At 41.5% G+C, this 17,378-nt stretch overlaps 3 protein-coding genes across 3 annotated transcripts; 2 read left to right on the forward strand and 1 right to left on the reverse strand.

The window, feature by feature from the left end:
* Nucleotides 1-478: 478 nt before the first annotated feature.
* LOC146646978 (cannabinoid receptor type 1B-like) lies at nt 479-3,699 on the forward strand. The gene is made up of 2 exons (XM_085391554.1): nt 479-722; nt 1,251-3,699. The coding sequence occupies exon 2, from the start codon at nt 1,319-1,321 to the stop codon at nt 2,747-2,749; it is 1,431 nt and encodes a 476-aa protein (XP_085247680.1). The 5' UTR covers nt 479-722; nt 1,251-1,318; the 3' UTR covers nt 2,750-3,699.
* Nucleotides 3,700-5,998: 2,299 nt separating this feature from the next.
* LOC146646979 (akirin-2-like) lies at nt 5,999-8,453 on the forward strand. Its single transcript, XM_085391320.1, has 6 exons — nt 5,999-6,187; nt 6,522-6,695; nt 7,109-7,252; nt 7,342-7,491; nt 7,615-7,686; nt 7,834-8,453. Exons 2-6 carry the CDS (start codon nt 6,524-6,526, stop codon nt 7,842-7,844), a joined length of 549 nt encoding a protein of 182 aa, XP_085247446.1. The 5' UTR covers nt 5,999-6,187; nt 6,522-6,523; the 3' UTR covers nt 7,845-8,453.
* Nucleotides 8,454-9,240: 787 nt separating this feature from the next.
* On the reverse strand, nt 9,241-17,233 carry orc3 (origin recognition complex, subunit 3). The gene is made up of 20 exons (XM_085391319.1): nt 16,833-17,233; nt 16,672-16,726; nt 16,482-16,579; nt 15,960-16,098; nt 15,703-15,807; nt 15,450-15,613; nt 15,215-15,354; nt 14,927-15,086; nt 14,355-14,468; nt 14,112-14,245; nt 13,860-13,923; nt 13,649-13,765; nt 11,825-11,904; nt 11,343-11,476; nt 10,748-10,839; nt 10,542-10,639; nt 10,316-10,457; nt 10,065-10,181; nt 9,744-9,823; nt 9,241-9,440 (listed from the first exon to the last, which is right to left on the reverse strand). The coding sequence occupies exons 1-20, from the start codon at nt 16,854-16,856 to the stop codon at nt 9,335-9,337; spliced, it is 2,163 nt and encodes a 720-aa protein (XP_085247445.1). The 5' UTR covers nt 16,857-17,233; the 3' UTR covers nt 9,241-9,334.
* Between the last annotated feature and the right edge of the window lie 145 nt (nt 17,234-17,378).

The raw sequence follows: 17,378 nt of genomic DNA on the forward strand, positions 1-17,378 counted from the left end.
CTGATTTAAAACAATCCTTAAAAGAACAGTGGGCAAAAATTTCTCCAGAGATGAGAAAAAGTTTTTTAGGTTCGGCGAACCCTTTTCTCTTAATAAATGACATCATCATTTAAGAACTGCGTCTTTTTGTTTGTAATATTTTATCTAATACTAAAATTTGATCTGAAACATGAAAAAGTGACAATAAAAGAGCTAAAACTGCGCATTTTTTTTAGTTGTTTTTGGTGTGTAGTTGAAATTCCTTGCTATGTGATGAAATAACTCAACAGTAACACAGCTGGGTTCCATCGCTGTGTAAATAACCAAGGTATTGGATGATGCTGGTCGTGGATGATGCGCTTCCCACTGCGCTCCAACACCTCAGATCACGTGACTAGCAGGCGCACAAAGCGCAGCCTTTATAACCGCCTGCTCCGGCAAACCCACACACCCCACCGGCTGCCTGCTTGGCTTTACTGTATGTTTGACACTAGCAGTATCCGAGGAGTCAGCTCGTGATTATTAAACCACCAAAGCAAGAACAACAACCAACAGATTTTTATTCTCGCTTCCAGTTTTTGGGTTAGGGTTAGGGTTAGGAGTGAAGTTGGTCAGGAGTGAAGGCAGAAACAGCAGACCGGTTTACTCCCAGTGTAACTGAATTGTTTTTATTTCTATTTTTTATTTATTTATTTTTGTCGCGTAATGGATCCGTGCTGGGTATTTGTAGCGAGAAAATCAAGGTAAGCGTTTTTCGCAGTTTTGTTTTTCTTTATTTGTTCTTGTGAGTGCTGCTGGTAGCTTCCATACTACTATCGCGCTCTCGCCTTTTGAAAAACTGTTAATAATTAATACCATCATTACCGACATTACAATGTAAATGATCCATCGGACAGATACAGTCGCTCTTCATCGTGTCCCTCCCTTGATGTCTAATTAGTCCAGTGATTGCTGCAAAATATCGTAATGCTTAATGACCTTCTTTAATTAATAAGAAATCCCTCTATGTCCTACATTCTTAATGCAGTGATTTCCCCCGAGGCTGCACAGGTTTGTCATCAACTGTTCAGTTTCCCACTATTGTCTGGGATGCATCTGTTGTGGAGTCAGCTGGTCGATACACAGAATAACTCCTAGTAACAAATTCATCTTCCACTATGTTAATCTTTAAATAAGAGCTGGCACTATCTCCTGTATTGAATATGTTTTAATGTGATGTAACAAGAGGTACTTTCTTGTGTTCTAATAAATAATTGCATTTTTCTTCATAGATGTGCTCTTCTACACTCCTAATACCTCACATACCTCTCCACTGAGCATCTCTACAGCCTCAAAAACCATGAAGCTGGCTTTGCACAGGATAGCAGGCACCACGGTGAGCACCTTAACAACAGGTGTCCAGTATTTCGGCTCCAATGATGCCATCTACGACGACCCCTCAGCAGACTTGAGGCTGATCAAGAATGGATTCCACTATGAGAAAACTCACTCTGCTCCCATCAGCAGCTCCTTTCCCGGGATTGTCTCTGGAAGCAAGGAGGTCATTTTCAGCGCCCTCTCTCCCATTTTTCCCACCAATGTCTCAGACTTGCTGCTGGGTAATGCTACCGCTGTGGAGAGTGGAGGAGCGCCACAGTGCGCTGAGAACTTAGCAGACAATATGGAGTGTTTTATGATCCTCACTCCCGGCCAGCAGCTCGCTGTTGCCATCTTGGCACTCACTCTGGGTACATTTACTGTGCTGGAGAACCTCGTGGTGCTGTGCGTGATCCTGCACTCCCAGACCCTTCGATCCCGCCCTTCATACCACTTCATTGGCAGCTTGGCTGTGGCTGATCTAATAGGAAGCATCATCTTTGTTTACAGCTTCTTGGACTTCCATGTCTTCCACCGAAAGGACAGCCCTAATATTTTCCTCTTCAAGCTGGCTGGGGTTATTGCCTCCTTCACTGCCTCTGTGGGCAGCTTGTTTCTCACTGCAATAGACCGCTACGTCTCCATCCACAGGCCTATGGCGTACAAGCGAATCATCACAAAGACTAAAGCTGTCATTGCATTCAGCATGATGTGGACCATCTCCATCATCATCTCACTGCTGCCGCTGCTGGGCTGGAACTGCAAGCGTCTCGGGTCAGTCTGCTCTGACATTTTCCCTCTAATTGACCAAAAGTACCTGATGTTTTGGATTGGGATGACGAGCATTTTGCTCTTATTCATCATCTACGCCTATATGTTCATCCTCTGGAAGTCTCATCACCACGCAGTCCGCATGCTAAGCCGCACCTCTCAGAGAAGCGTGATTGTCTACACCGCAGAGGGGGCTAAAGTGCAGACGGTAAGGCCTGACCAAGCCCGTATGGACCTCCGTCTGGCTAAAACCCTGGTCTTGATCCTGGTGGCCCTCATCATCTGCTGGGGTCCACTCCTAGCCATCATGGTTTACGACCTCTTTGGGAAGGTGAACGACTTCATCAAGACCATTTTTGCCTTTTGCAGCATGCTCTGCCTGCTCAACTCCACCGTGAACCCTGTGATCTACGCCATGAGGAGCAAGGACCTGCGCAGGGCCTTCCTCAACATTTGCCATATGTGCCGGGGAGCAACGCAGACTCTGGACAGCAGCGCTGAGAGTGACTGGAACATCAAGAGCGTGAGAGCCACAGCAGGCAGGGCGGGGATAGATGGAGGAAACTGTGCAAAGACTCGAATTAAAGTAGCCCAGGTTACAGTTTCTGGAGGGACTGACACTTCTGCTGCAGAGCCGGTCTAATAAAAGACGGTCCAATCTGCTCAAGACAACTGTGAAGTCAGGATAGTGTAGAATAGCCCCCATCCTCCTAGTGCACTCTTCTGTGACTGTGAAATGTGCCAAAATGACTGACAAACAGAACTGAAAGCAAGTTTTTGTTGTTGTTTTTTAATCTGTAATGTTATAAAACTGGATCCCTGTAGAGTGGAGTGTGATTAGTCTAATGAGGGCTGTACTTATTTCATTATGTTCTCATTTTTGCGAAAAATGAGTTGTCTGACTGACAATGGCAATTTTATGAAGAATAATTCAATAAATATTATAGGTGTAAGAAAAAAGGGCATTTCTCTCCATTGTTACAAAGCAAATGCTATGCTTTGTTATCTTTGCTGTTGTCTGATTTTTTTTTTACAGATTTAGCAGTAAAGACAAACTGCATTTGAAGATTTTCACATTACATTATACGGCAACATTGTGGCAGTCATGCAAGGTGAAAATGTGTCCATCCTCATACAAAATAGCAGTTTGGAATAACAGAACATTGCTGTAAGTAAAAGCATTTCATTAATAATTTTCAAGTGACTATTGATGATTTTGTAAGTCCATGATATTGTGAAGTTTGTCAGTACCTTATTTATTTATTTTGAAAAGCAAAGTGTTGAACTATGAATGGCCTTTTGATCAGATCAAAACTATAGCCTGTGGTGTTTTGGGAGTGTTGCTTAGCTGCTTTTTTTCACACCGGCTTACAAAAAAAAGAGCATCTTTTGTACAAATCTACACTGTCATATTCCTGTGAAGCATACTTTGTGCCACTGTGTCTCATTCCTGTGTGTAAATGGAAGAATGTGCTCGAAAATGTGAAATTTGTCTATTTTTATCATAACTTTGTCAACATGCCTGGTATCTTTTTCAATAAAATGGTGAAAATCAGCTTATCGGTACCTAAACTTACTGCGCACACACGCACAATACGGTTTTTTTTCTTTCCTTTTCAAAGTCAAAAATGTATGTCACTATCTGGGGTATTGGAGTGTCACATGTTCTACAAGTAAAGGTGAGTTTTGAGTGTGATTGGCCTTAAAGTAAGATATTTTACTTTTTCAGAAACAAGACAAAAGCTATTAATGTAAATATTTCAGAGTCATGAAAGTGTCATCTTTCCTTTCTTTAACCTTTCGCCTTGTGACCCCTTGGTACTTTTTAGGAGTTAGTAGAAGAATAAACTCCTATGTGTCTTTATGTGTAACACTGCCCTCATGTGGTGATAATTATCTTCACATTTGAACTATATTTGATGCTTTTTGACTGTTCTTCCTTTTAACATTCGTATTTATTTATCACTAGTTGAAATGTCCATTGATGTCAGTAACTTAAATTACTACTTTTTCAACTTTTGCTGTTTGACACCTAGTCAAATAAAAAATACTGATAGAAAAATGTCAGTTCAACTTAGACTTTTTCTAATTCCAAGTCGCCACATTCGTGATGCAATGCTGACAAGTTCCAGTTGTAAATAATGATATTTACAGCTCAGTTCATCAGAATTTGCTGACATCAACAGTTAAATTCTCACTAGTGGCAATCCCATATTACAGATGCAATTTGTAAATTTTAAAAAGTTGAGAAACAGCAACCAACAAATTCTTAAGTGCTGACGTTGCATAGTTTGTCCACCAGATGGTACTCTGCAACTTCCCTGTTGGGAACAAGTGTTTGGAACCTCACAAACACATGGTTGGTAATTCTGATTTTGTGTGTGTTTGAAAGAGTAAAAAAATAAGCTATGGAATATCAGATTTTTAGATCATCGGATAATGGTATCTGTCGCAATTACATATGGCAATAAAAAACAAATGCACATTAGTCAGACATTGTCAATCATTTAAGCAACACATATACACGTAATCACGTAATCTAAAAATTAGCTAATTAGGCAAACATGTCCCAAAATGATTTGCTGAGAAGTGTGAAATGCATTAGTTGATAGCTGAATTGGGAAATGACATTTCCACTACTGATAATCCCAAGTCAACATGCTGAAATCCAATTATAGATATCTGTATCAGCATTTTAAGAATGGAATTACTAATATCTGTTGCCTTTAGAGGCATGCTTAGAGCTGTACACATCAGCTGAGTGAAGCCATCTCTACACGCTGAAGAAGAAAGCTTTATGCGGAGCGCCACAAGGGCCAAAATGAATTGAAAAAAATTCAATAATAAGATCATTAAATAATCGTTTAGATGTGATTTTAATTGAAATTTCAAATAAATAATTGATTAAATAATTTAATGAAATGAACTTGTGTAATTAATTATTTATATGTTTGATTATTAATTCTTTCTCATTTTAATTTATTAATGACAAATGTAATTAATTATTTAATTATGTATTTCTTTAATTCATTTAGGCACTCATGTCCCCCTGTAATATCCTTCATGTTTTTATCCCATTTTTTTAAAAAGGGCCTTTTATTGCTTTGTAATAATACCTGCTGTATTTTATTCCTTTTTTAAGCTAAAAAAAATGTTCCATCCATTCTCTTCTGCTTGCGGGGGGCTGAAGCCTGTCCCACCTACCTCCGGGCAAGAGACAGGGTGCATGCTGAACAGATCACCAGTCTGTCGCAGGGCTAACACAGAGAGAATCAGACAGACACAGAGAGACTCATTCGTATTCACATTCACACTGATGGCCAATTTAGAATCACCAGCTAACCTAACCCCACTAACAGCAAGTCTTCGGACTGTGGGAGAAAGCCGGTGAGAACGCACGCAGACACGAGGAGAACATGAAAAACTCCACACGGAAATTAGTAATATGATGTTAGAAGGAATGTCCATCATCCTCGGGCAAAGTACAGAGGCTCTGTATGTAATGGTTTGACATTTTGCCTTCAGCGTTGTCACTAAAACAGCTGCAGGTTTCATAATAGGCTATAATAGCTGAGCCTCTGCATTGTTTTCATCAGTTACTCCAATATTTACTCCAATATTAAAACAAACGAGTGTATTAAGAGTAGAAATACAGGATGCGGAGAGAAAAGAATCACAACAAACTGTCAAATGTGAAGTTTATTCCTCAAAGCTAAAATTAAACCAATTATCAATTAAATTAAACGGGGTTTATGACCCATACTTTTTGACTTTTGATGCGCTGTCATGTTTTGTCATTGGTTTACGCGTCATGGTTCACTACATAATCCAGAATTCAACGCGTTTTGAGATTGTTGGGGTTTTTTTTTTTTTTTAGACGTGACGTCACTAACCAGAGAAGCCGACAGCGACAACATCGCATCAAAAACAGGCAGCTAAGTTGTGCTAGCTAGCCCCCCTATCTAACAGCAGACAGTTGGCCTGCAGCTGGCTGATCGTCACTTCAACTTTTGAGAAACAACTTTAACAACACGAGCTGGTGAGCGCGGTGCTGCAGGCCAACTTCCCCCCTCCCCAGAAGGTAACATAAAAACAGCTTTATACAAACGTTAACCAGGACACACGCTCACGCCAGCGGCAGCCACAGCTAACGTTAGCTTTGTTTTTTTTTTTTTATTATTGGCTAGCAGGAGTAGCTAACGCTAGTTCGCTAGCAGACATTTAAAGCCGGAGCTGCGCAGTATGCTCGTAGTTTTATCCATCGACAAAGGAAACGGATTTGAACCTAACAATTAGCTAGTTGTGTAAAAAATTAGGCTCGGTTAGCAGCTGTCCAAAATAGTTGATGTCATCTCCTCGTTATTGCCTTGTTTCGGTGTTTTTACGTGCAATCTCTCCCTTTTAACAAACTGAAGTCATGGCGTGTGGAGCCACTTTGAAGAGGACCATGGATTTCGATCCGCTCATGAGTCCTACATCCCCCAAAAGACGAAGATGCATCCCCGTGTCCCCGTCATCCTCATCCCCTAGGAAATATCTCAGCATGGAGCCTTCGCCATTCGGGGAGTCTTCATCAAGACTTAGTGCAGGTAATGCTGGCTAAGTTGGCCTGCTTGTTTACTATCTGGAGGGGGGCAACAACAACATGTTGAGTCACTCTGTGTCAAATAATGGATTGGATTTATATAGCGCTTTTCAAGGCACCCAAAGCGCTTTACAATGCTACTATTCATTCACTCTCACATTCACACACTGGTGGAGGCAAGCTACGGTTGTAGCCACAGCTGCCCTGGGGCAGACTGACAGAAGCGAGGCTGCCATATCGCGCCATCGGCCCCTCTGGCCAACACCAGTAGGCAAGTAGGGTAAAGTGTCTTGCCCAAGGACACAACGACCAGGACAGAGAGCCCGCTTCCCAACCCCCTGAGCCACGGTCGCCCCAAAGGTGAAAACATGACAGCTGTTACTAATGGACGCCCTGCTTGTCTGTTTACCCCACTAGAACAAATCCTCAACAGCATCAAACAGGAGTACAAACGCATTCAAAAGAGAAAGCATCTAGATGGAGGCTACCAACAGTCAGAGTGCTGCTATTCGCCAGAATCCCCATCCCAGTCGTCTACTATGAATGCTTCCAGCATGGCAGGTGGGCAAAGGCGCAAGGTTAAGCTCAAATAATCATAAAGCCCATTCTACAGTGCGGTTTTAAGGTTTGATTGTTATTTATTTATACAGGAACATCCTCTGGAGGCGTCTCTCCATCTAGAAAAGAACAGCCATTATTCACCCTCAGACAAGTTGGAATGATCTGCGAACGCCTGCTGAAAGAAAGGGAAGAGAAGGTTCGGGAGGAATACGAGGAGACCATGACTTCGAAGTTGGCCGGTTGGTACCCAATGCTAATGTGTTTAAAAAAACTGAACCAGCAAATGTTAGCCACATATTTTCCCCAACTAGCAAACAATAGTTGTGAAGTAAAATGTTTTAACTGGTTGACTTTGATTTCAGAACAATATGACACCTTTGTGAAGTTCACACATGATCAGTTAATGCGACGATTTGGGGAGCAACCTGCAAGCTGTGAGTTCCTTTTTATTTTTAATCCCACCTTATTTCCACATTCGATGTAAAGGACAAAGCCTCGGCTTTCACTTCGAACTCTACGATTTTAAATTTAAACTGGCACTTCTGGTTACTTTATTTATATTTCACCTCCCTTCTCTCCAGATGTTTCCTGAGTGTGGCACAGAATTTTTGCAAGACGGCCTTCCCACGCTGCAAGCTATCACGTGATATCTCGAGGAAGAGAAGCGAAAAAAAACTCATCATTGTAAGAGATTAAGTTTAGCTAGTTTAAAGGAAACTTTTCTTACTGTGCCATATATCCGTCTTTGGGCAAAGGTTTATATGAAGCTGTTGTCAGTTGTTACCACTCTGTTGTAAGCAACTAGGTGCTTCCTCATGTAAATGGACCCTATTTCTACCAGTGGCCTACGTTCCTCCAGCTGTACGTGCATCTACAGTTATCTCACTTTTGTATTGATTCCCAGCATTCCAGGCTTTGTCACTTGTTTCTGTTTTGTTACATGTAAATACAATAAAGCAGGCATTGAGTTTTACACAAGGTTGGCAGGTCGGTCTGAAAGAATGTGGAAGAAACGCAAGTTTAAACAGAAAGAGTATGTTTGCTGTTTGTTCACTGCTTTTTAAACTGAGCATAAAGTGGGCTAATTTGCTCCCACCCCCTCCCACCACCAGTGTTTTATTTATTGAGTTTTGTTCTGCTGGTATCACTTTGAAACCAATGTACTTATTAAAAACAATAAACATCTTTTAAGAGTTGAAAACTGGTTTGATGCGTCAAACTATATCAGGAATAGCTTAATAAATACAAGTAAACTTATGTGATCGAGTGCTGTGATAAACAGCATTGGGACTGCTGTCAATTTAGTGCTTAAATTACTCTCAAACTGTAAGTGAAAGATGGAATATGGAAGTGCCTTAAACCTGCAATCTTTCTCACGTCCAGTAAGGGGTGACTGCTTTGATTACAGTAGTAAGTTGGATTATATAGAACTGCATAGGAATAGCATCCCTCAGCTCACTCTATCTGTAAAACTATAATGCTGCTTTCAAGACTTTATTTAGTACATCATTTTCATTTGAATGAAAATGGTCCAGATCAGAGTTAAACATGAAGATAAAGGATGATTTTCAGGGCTAGCCTGCCTTCTCCACCGTGAGTTTTTTTTTTTTACCGCTGCTCGTTAGCAGGTGTTTGCAGACAAACAAAACCTCCACAGGCAACCGTAACTGTTTGAAAAGAAAAAAAAAATCACTTGGAGGTTTTTGGTACAACTTTACAAGACATTTCTCTCAGCGAGAGTCAGCAGCCTCTATGAACCACTGCCAACTAAATGGACAATGCATATTTTTCCCTAGCAACAAGCTGTTGTATCATGCCTGACATCATGGTCAAATTTCAAGTAATGTGTGAGAAACCTCAGTATATTATAATGTCTTAATTAGTTTGAGTTGTGCTTCAGTGTAACAGCATATTGGCCCAGGTGTACCAGTCATTGCAGAAAAGACCTACAGCACCTGACATCGGTCTATTATTTAAAGAAGCAGGTGTAATTTGCACGTCTTTTATTAGAGTGAAAAATACAAATCTGAAATTAATTTCTACAGATGTTAAAAAAAAAAATGTTTCTCATCACAATTGTGGTTAGCAGCCTCCCCAGGTGAGTCGAGCCACATGGTCGGTCTTCTGCTTGGTAGACTTGATGAAGCCCAGAAATTCGAGCTCTGATACAGCGCGGATGAAACGAGCGCTAAAGGACGAGTTAAGGAACAAAAAGTCTTTACTCAAGTTAAAAGTAAATGGCATATTTCAGCAGTCGTGTTTGTGTTCTTCAGCTCTTAACTTTCATTATAACTCCCCAAGTATTTGGGTTGCTTACAAAACTAGAATTACCTCAACTGTCTTATCCAATCATGACACTCAAACAAAGACATAACTGAGGAGTAGCTGCTTTACTGTTGTCTCATTACTCATTTTCACTCACTGAGCAAAACACAAACAGCAGCAGCACAAAATGATCTGTGAGAAATACTTTTTTTTCCTGGAAGGATACTGTTTGACTTCATCCACTTTCCCAAAATGTTCAGAATCCGGATCGTTACCCTCAGCAGCCAAAACCACGGTGGAGTACGCCTGAAAATAAATGTTTTCATTCATGTCACCGTCCGAGTCATTCTGGGCCAATAATTAATCCTCAGACTGATAATGTGACACGTGGGCCCCTCGGGATCAATAAAGCCTCTCTTACACTGAGAAAAACAAAAGCTTCCAGCTAAAGAAAGTTTATGAAGCAAAGTGGGAAGCTGTGGAAGTTTAACCTTGGTCCATTACAGGTAATGAGTTCACTATTAAATGTCTTAGTTTATAAACTCACTTCCAGCCAGTCGTAGAGGTTGATCAGCCTTCCGCACTCCAAGTGGAGCTTGTAAGCGATACAGATGTCGGGAGCAGCGTTGGACACCGTCCCATCCTCGCTCTTCAGGCTGTCGTTCTAAAAGAAAGTCGAAGTTGTCACGTGTTTTTAGAACGTCGCTGCACATTAGTGGTTGTACACCAAAAGAAGAACTTTCTTCACTTTCACTTCCTCCTGCTTATAAGGGAGGTAACAAGCTGAAGCAGGTGTACCTGAAGATAGTGGTAAGGATTGCTGAGCGCAGCCTGAATGGAGGTACGAGGTGTGGCATTGAGGTGGCGTCTCACTGTGGCAGATGAACTGTAGTAGCAGACCTCATAAAGAGGCTGTGACTCTGGGGGGGACAGATGGCTCCTGGGTGGAATAAAATCATTAGCTGCAGAGTGTTTGCAGTGATGCGAGTTGTATTTGGGGGAACCAGAGTCTCATTTGTCTTACTTTACTAAATTGTCGATAAACTCGAGCGCTTCGTTCCTGAGGTTTTCAAATGGACTCAGTCGCTTGGCTCTCCGAGACTCGTTCATCTCCAGCAGCGTCTGTGAAAACGATAGAGTTTAAGCAACAGCAAAACAGCAGTTTTAAAGAGGCGGAGAACCCCTCTGGAGAAACAAAAGACAAAAACTACAATTTAAGTGGTCAGTTACCTTCTGCAGCTGGAACAGATCTGTTTTCTTCCGAAGATTTTTTATTGGAGAGGCGATAGAGGCTTCCACAGTTGTAGTCATTTCAGTAGCAGCTGAAATACAAGATAAAAACTTGTACATTTGGAAAGAAGGGACTGGACTCATTTTCTTGCTCCTTTTATGGGGTCACCACAGTGGATCATGAGCCTAGCATCCTCCTCTGTCACACCAGCCCTCTGCTTGTCCGCCTTCACTGCATTCACGAACCTCCTTTTCTCAATACTTTTCCATCAACACTCAATTCCATCTGTAGTGCTCTTTCTTGGCATCCAGCCACACTGCTGCTCTGCTGATCATCACCTCTAACCCTAGCCTAGTTTCAAAAACTCTTTCCTCTAGCTTCACGGAATGACTCATCAAGTTTATCCCTCTGCTCATCACCCTTGTTATTGAAAGTTGCTACCAGTACATTTCTCCTCCATTCCTGAGGCTTCCTCTCAATCGCCGAGATTATGTTAAACAGTCTGGTTTAAAACTCCACCGCCTTCTCTGTTATACCATCTGCTAGCGATCTCTTCTTGAATCGAGATCACACAAAATCATATCTTCAACTTACTGTCCAGCTGCTTGAATCTGGCAAGTAGTTCCTCCAGCTGGACGAGAGCATTCTTCATCTTCTTTGACTTGCTGAGCTGCAGTATCTCCACACACTTCTGTAGCAAAGAAACCAACTCGCCTTTTGCCAGCATCCTAAAAGGAAAACACGTTAGCATCTCAAGTGGTTATTTTAGGGTCAAAGAGAAAAAAAACAAAACAAAAAAAAAGACATCCAACAAAGGCACAGCATTCGTTTGTTGTCTATGAATAGTAATTTGGCCACCAGGAGGCACAATAACCTTCTGATCAACCATGAATATGCTGCCATCTGGTGGTGAAATATTCCAATCTCATCTGCTCAAGTAGTTTTTTTAATTATTTACTGTCGATTAGTACAAATAATCCATCTTAAAATACTATGTGTGCCTAAAATTTAAGTCAGTTTTTAGCAGACTGTTCATGTTACCAACTTTTTACTATGTGCCAGCAAATCACGCTTACTTTACAAGCTTCATGGCTGACTGGTAGTCCTCATTCTCCCATACATTGTTCGCCAGACATATTAAATGGAGCTCCCTGATCTGTAATGCAAATTAATCCACTGTTATGTCATGGCAGATTAAACAGCAGTACTTTGGTAATAAAGAAGATATAGCTTAGACCTACAGGAGGTCAGAAATACAGTGGGGCAAAAAAGTATTTAGTCAGCCACCGATTGTGCAAGTTCCCCCACTTAAAATGATGACAGAGGTCAGTAATTTGCACCAGAGGTACACTTCAACTGTGAGAGACAGAATGTGAAAAAAAAAAATCCATGAATCCACATGGTAGGATTTGTAAAGAATTTATTCGTAAATTAGGGTGGAAAATAAGTATTTGGTCACCTCAAACATGGAAAATCTCTGGCTCTCACAGACCTGTAACGTCTTCTGTAAGAAGCTTTTCTGTCCCCCACTCGTTACCTGTATGAATGGCACCTGTTTGAACTCATCATCTGTATAAAAGACACCTGTCCACAGCCTCAAACAGTCAGACTCCAAACTCCGCCATGGCCAAGACCAAAGATCTTTCGAAGGACACCAGGAAAAGTATTGTAGACCTGCACCAGACTGGGAAGAGTGAATCTACAATAGGCAAGCAGCTTGGTGTGAAAAAATCAACTGTGGGAGCAATCATCAGAAAATGGAAGACATACAAGACCACTGATAATCTCCCTTGATCTGGGGCTCCACGCAAGATCTCATCCCGTGGGGTCAAAATGATCATGAGAACAGTGAGCAAAGATCCCAGAACCACACGGGGGGACCTGGTGAATGACCTGCAGAGAGCTGGGACCAAAGTAACAAAGGTCACCATCAGTAACACACTACAACGGCAGGGAATCAAATCCCGCAGTGCCAGACGTGTTCCGCTGCTGAAGCCAGTGCATGTCCAGGCCCGTCTGAAGTTTGCCAGAGAGCACATGGATGATACAGCAGAGGATTGGGAGAATGTCATGTGGTCAGATGAAACCAAAGTAGAACTTTTTGGTATAAACTCAACTCGTCGTGTTTGGAGGAAGAAGAATACTGAGTTGCATCCCAAGAACACCATACCTACTGTGAAGCATGGGGGTGGAAACATCATGCTATGGGGCTGTTTTTCTGCCAAGGGGACAGGACGACTGATCCGTGTTAAGGACAGAATAAATGGGGCCATGTATCGTGAGATTTTGAGCCAAAACCTCCTTCCATCAGTGAGAACTTTGAAGATGAAACGAGGCTGGGTCTTCCAATATGACAATGATCCAAAACACACCGCCCGGGCAACAAAGGAGTGGCTCCGTAAGAAGCATTTGAAGGTCCTGGAGTGGCCTAGCCAGTCTCCAGACCTCAACCCCATAGAAAATCTGTGGCGGGAGTTGAAAGTCCGTGTTGCTCGGCGACAGCCCCAAAACATCACTGCTCTCGAGAAGATCTGCATGGAGGAATGGGCCAAAATACCAGCTACTGTGTGTGCAAACCTGGTAAAGACCTATAGTAAACGTTTGACCTCTGTTATTGCCAACAAAGGTTATGTTACAAAGTATTGAGTTGTATTTTTGTTATTGACCAAATACTTATTTTCCACCCTGATTTACGAATAAATTCTTTACAAATCCTACCATGTGGATTCATGGATTTTTTTTTCACATTCTGTCTCTCACAGTTGAAGTGTACCTCTGGTGCAAATTACTGACCTCAGTCATCATTTTAAGTGGGGGAACTTGCACAATCGGTGGCTGACTAAATACTTTTTTGCCCCACTGTAGTGGGATGCTTAGGCATTAAAACTGTGAACTCTTGCCTGTTTTCCGAGAGGATATCGAGGTAACGATGAGGTCAGAGTGTGGAGACACCTCAGGATGGGATAATAGTTCTTGTGGTATTTGTGGAGATCCTTTATCAGTTGTTGACACACCTCCTAAAAACCGACCAAGCAGGTCTTGTTCAAAAACCTCAGACATTACAGGATCTGAAAACGTGCGCGTTCAGCATTTCAGATGATGAGAACGTACCTTTAAGTGAGAGTCATCGGTCATCAGATTGACCTGTTCCTGTGCTTCCTGCTTCTCTACATATCTAGCGAAACACACACATTAAAACAATTCAAAGTCTTGCTTTCACATTTGAAAAAAGGTAAACACAAATACACAAATTAATAACATGCCAAGTCACCTACCATCACTTTTTGCAGCTAAATAAGTGCTGCATTTGCATTTTTGACTCACACGGGTGGGATGATTGGAGAAAGAAACAAGTTTGAGTACCTTTTGAACGACGGCAGCTGTCTTATCCTGTCCAAGTTGGGTTTGCTGAGCTGTGTGACGTTGAACAGAGCCTTCTTTTTCTTGCAACACAGAACACTGAGAGGCTGAGAGTGAAAGTGCTCGAGCAGAGCCAGCTGCACAAAGACCAAACAGAAACTTTAAACTCACATATTTCTGTATTTGAATTACACAGAAAAGAGGAGGATGACAGACTTGAGGAGACTGTTAGAGGATGCTCCATACCTGCAGTCCCTTAATGAAGTTTCTCACTGAGAAATCATGGTAGAGGAAGACGCCGATGAGGACCTGCATCACTTTCCCGTTGAGTTTAAAAGCAATGTGTGATGTCAGGATCAACTGAAATAATAAAAGAAAGAACATTTAACTACTTTTATTTAATTTCTTTACATCCTCCAGGCCACTGATCATCTGCAGTTAGGGTTAGTGTGACAGCTATGGCTCGCTCAAAAACAAATGCATCCTTTTTGAGGCACTGAAATGGAAAACAGAAACTAATGTTATAAATGTAGGACAATTTATAATAAATGTACCATCTAATTCCTGGAAAACATGCCTCTAACCAGAGCCTGCTCGTCTGCAACCTGGTGGTGTCAGGAGGTTTAAAATGTAACTTACACTCAGGAAATCGCTTTCAAAAAGAAGATGTTAGATATGTTTAAGCATGCAACAGTCTTCAGATTGGAAAGCTAAATGTACACATGGACTCATAGATATCAGGAAGGTTTTCCCATCTGGAGGCTTGCACAGATCAGTGTTTTTATGTTTTTTTTATTCTTTGGTCAGGTTGAACTTACCTTGTCAATGACTGTAGCCAGGTGTTGCGTGCATGACAGCGACTGGAAGAGCTCGATACAGAGCAGGGAGGACACAGAGTGGGGAAGCATGTGCTGGATGGTACTGGGTGATGTAGCGATCCCAAAGATGAATGTCAGTGGAAGGCGGTCAATGTACTGACTGTGGAGCAGAGTTTGTTTAGCAGAGACTTGCCCAGCTTGCAAATCCAAAATGCATTAGCAATTATTTGTGTATTATGTGCAGCCGTAAAAATAAGAAAGCGATTCAACTCAAGAGTCTTCATTTACCTGCAGATGAGGATGAAGTCCTGAAGGACTCTTGGGTTAAAAGCCTCCAAATCTTTGAAAATGATTACAACAGGAGGCTGCTGCTGCTCATCTCTGACTTGGGAGCTACGTTTTTTCCCTGGAGTACCAGTGGCAGATTTCTGAAAAACACAAAAACAAAATAAAAACATATATGATACATATCACTTACAATCCAAGTCTCTGTATGCACGCCAACAGTGGTTTGTGCACCCACCTTTGTTCTTGCAGCGTACCAATCACAAAGTATCCCGAGAGAGCAGTGCACGCTCCTGTGGACCCGAGGGCTCGTCTCCACATTCTCCTCCTCATCTTCATCATCCACAACCACAACTGTATCCATCAACCGCTCGAGCACCTTCTTCATCAAATGCTTCAGTGCTAAAATCATAAACGAAACACATACCATTTAAAGCAAAGCCTATGAGGGGAACACAAAAGGATTTCTGACTGATGTCTTAACCCCTTACCTCCACACTCTTTGGCCTGCACAGAGGCCACGTGAGGGCTGACAGACTGCTTTAGCATGTCAGACAGACTCTGAAAGGTCATGTCGTGATCTGGGATGTTCACACCTAGAGTGGACATCAAAGGAAGTTGAGATTAGGTAGAGATGACAGTATGTAATGTAAATTGATTATTTCTACTAGATTATACATAGCTGTGAGAGCCACATATGTTTTTTTTAACTCAAACATCAGATATTACTGCCTTATAACCAACATACCGAGCATTAGAGCTGCTGTGGGGATTTCACTGGCCCTCATCTGTGATGCCCAGTCGCTGTTTTGACGTGTGGAGGAGCATTTCCTCGTAAAGTCCAGCAAACTGTCCAAGATTTTCCTGTTGAGTTCATCTTGTAAAACCTAAGAAGCAAAAAGTACATATGTATGTAAAATGTATTTGTATTATTGTATTGTATTATGTAGAAGAAGAAAAAAGGGGTCTGCTCAGTAAAAATCAAACTAACATGGCTAAATTAACGACTTAAAAAAAAAAATCACATTAATACAGTACTCCTGAAGCATCTCCTGTTTTTGTCACTATATATTCAAATTTAAAACACAATAAAAGCATGCTTGCATATACAACAACAAAGCCATGTATGGTATATTTTTAATGTATGCATGTATATGCTTGCATACATTACAAATTAGAGGCAATTAACTGTTTTCTCAGTTCAATCAACTATGAGCACATATTTTCTACAGTCTACTGTCTGGTCTTCCTGCTGAACATCTGTCCTCACCTCTGTGTCTGTTTTGATTTTGTCCCACAGTTCCTGACATAACCTGAATCGTGTTTCACTGCTCTCAGCATCCTCGCAGCCCTGAACGAAGTAACTCTCTGTGGCGAAAAATGACATCAGCAACTTAATACCACTAAATCCACCGACAGCTCGGGAAGACAAATGTTGTATAAACACTCGCGTATCTCACCCAGACTGAGCGTCTTCTTCTTTTTCTTAGCGCTGGGCTTGAAAACAAAGCAGCCCTAAAAACGTTGACAAATAGTCTCATTTCACATTGTATGACGACTGCCAGTAAATTAATAAGTTTTAATCAAATATGCATGAAGCGCAACATATATAAGACTTTACCTTTGACACGGATGAAGTAGCCATCTTTCGCTACACGGGTCCGCAGTGAACAGCCCGGCCTGTACCCTGAGCTGGAGGTTCTATGTGCATTTAAAATGACGGATGCCTGTAGCCTTGCTGGGTATCTACTTCCCGCCAAAGTTACGTATACGGAAAAGGTTGTGTTCAGCTGATAAACAGCTTCAAGCGTGAGTGCGTTCATACTTTTGTCAAGTTGTTTTAAGTTATCCAACCACAACCCATTTTTCTAAACTAACATAAAATACACCAGATAAATAATTTAAAAGAAGGAACGAAAGTTTTTTTTCCCGTTAGATCACTGCTGTGAACGCTTTCTAACATTGCTGATCTTGAACGTTCCCCAACAGCATCTCCGGTGTCCCGTTAGTCCTTCAGGTCCATTTTGCGTTACAGCTGGCAACTCTTAAAATAATGACGCAATAACCATCATAAAGCTCTATAAAAGCCATTAAAGTCTCAAATCAGTGCATATATACACCTACTTCTTCATATATATATATATATATATATATATATATATATATA

The sequence above is a fragment of the Rhamphochromis longiceps genome, linkage group LG19 (assembly GCF_057381845.1).
Source record: "Rhamphochromis longiceps isolate RC_006_pf linkage group LG19, R_longiceps_female_GT1.1, whole genome shotgun sequence".
Lineage (NCBI taxonomy): Eukaryota > Metazoa > Chordata > Actinopteri > Cichliformes > Cichlidae > Rhamphochromis > Rhamphochromis longiceps.